General features: G+C 69.3%; 1 protein-coding gene across 3 annotated transcripts in view; it reads left to right on the forward strand.

Moving 5' to 3' along the window:
• The window catches only part of ZNF696 (zinc finger protein 696), a 5209-nt gene that overhangs the window by 3039 nt on the left and 893 nt on the right, over nucleotides 1-1277 (forward strand). For all 3 annotated transcript variants that reach the window (XM_035012054.1, XM_035012053.1, XM_035012052.1), the window contains one exon: nucleotides 752-1277. This exon is cut by the window's right edge and continues 893 nt beyond it. In XM_035012054.1, the coding sequence (XP_034867945.1) occupies nucleotides 752-1277 (526 nt within the window). The remainder of the gene's footprint in view (nucleotides 1-751) is intronic.

Consider the following 1277-nt stretch of genomic DNA (forward strand, 5'->3'; position numbering starts at 1 on the left):
TTTATCACCTGGGCCCGCTCAGTTCTTGAGCAGTGCTCCAGTATTGCAGGCTTGGCCTCAGAAGCTACCCTTGAGGTTGGATGTGGCAAGAACTGCCTGGCATTCTGCTTTGCGACCACAGCCCTAAAGCCATTTGCCTGAATGGGTGTATGGTCTGTGCCCGGGGCCACCGGCAGTCTCACCACCGGGAGCCAGGACTGGGAGGCCCCTCGGTCCAGCCGGCTGGCTCCGGTCACTGGCTGTGGCTTACTCTCGGCACTGATTTCCGTCTGAGGAAGGATTCTTTTACTTGCCCGGACGAGAGGCCGCTTGGGTTTGGCGGGTTGTGGTGAGGTGTCAAGGCCAGAGTTGTGTTGGGGAGCCCGGGGTTGCCCAAGTGAGCGGGGACCGCGGCACGTGCCGCCGGGCGCTCTAGCCCTGCGCCTCCCAGGGCCTCTGCTTTGGTGTTCCTCTCGCTCCGGCTCGCTGCCCGCGTTCTTTGCCTTCCAGGCCGCGCGGGGGCACCCGGAGCCAGGGCTTCTGTCTCCCGCTCTCCGGAGCCCGAGGGTAGAGGCTTAGGCTACCCCGGAGGAGTCCCAGCGGAAGGACCGGAGGCGCCGGGCGCCGGGGAGAGCTGGGCAGGAGCGGCACACTGTTACCGGCAGCGCTGCCTCGACCCCGCCGGCCACCGCCCTGCCCACTCTGGCGGCTGTGTGCCATCCGAGCTGAGCCCTCGGGCCTCCTGTCTCACGTCTCTGACCCTCTCTTCCAGCGGCCCTGGCACAGGCTTCTGGCTGTGCCGCTTCGGTGGCAGAGCGAGGGGCTCAGAGCACGGCGCCAACGCCAGAGCGGGGGGCTTTGGAAGAAGAGGGGGCCGGCCGCGGAGAGAGCGCGCTGGGCCCGTTTCAGGGGCCTCCCTGGGCACGGGGGCCTCCGGACGGCGGTGCGAGTGAGGAGGCTGGAGACAGGCCCGCAGGTTCCCCCGGGGTCCCGGTAGTTTCCGAGAGACCTGGCGGGCAGAATGGCCTAGAGAGCAGCGGGTCCCGGTCCGGCGCCACCCCGCACGCTCGCTCCGCCGCGGGCGGGAGAGGGCCCCGCGAAGGGCGGCCCTATCAGTGTGGCACCTGCGACCGGAGCTTCAGATGCTCCTCGGACGTGGCGAAGCATCGGGGCATTCACTCCGGGGCGAAGCCGTACGCGTGCGGCGAGTGCGGGAAGGCCTTCCTCCGCAGCTCGCACGCGCTCCGGCACCAGCGCGCCCACCGCGGCCAGAAGCCGTACGCGTGCGGCGAGTGCGG

Source organism: Mirounga leonina, unplaced genomic scaffold (genome assembly GCF_011800145.1).
Source record: "Mirounga leonina isolate KUSES-001 unplaced genomic scaffold, KU_Mleo_1.0 Mir_165, whole genome shotgun sequence".
In the NCBI taxonomy this organism is placed as follows: Eukaryota; Metazoa; Chordata; class Mammalia; order Carnivora; family Phocidae; genus Mirounga; species Mirounga leonina.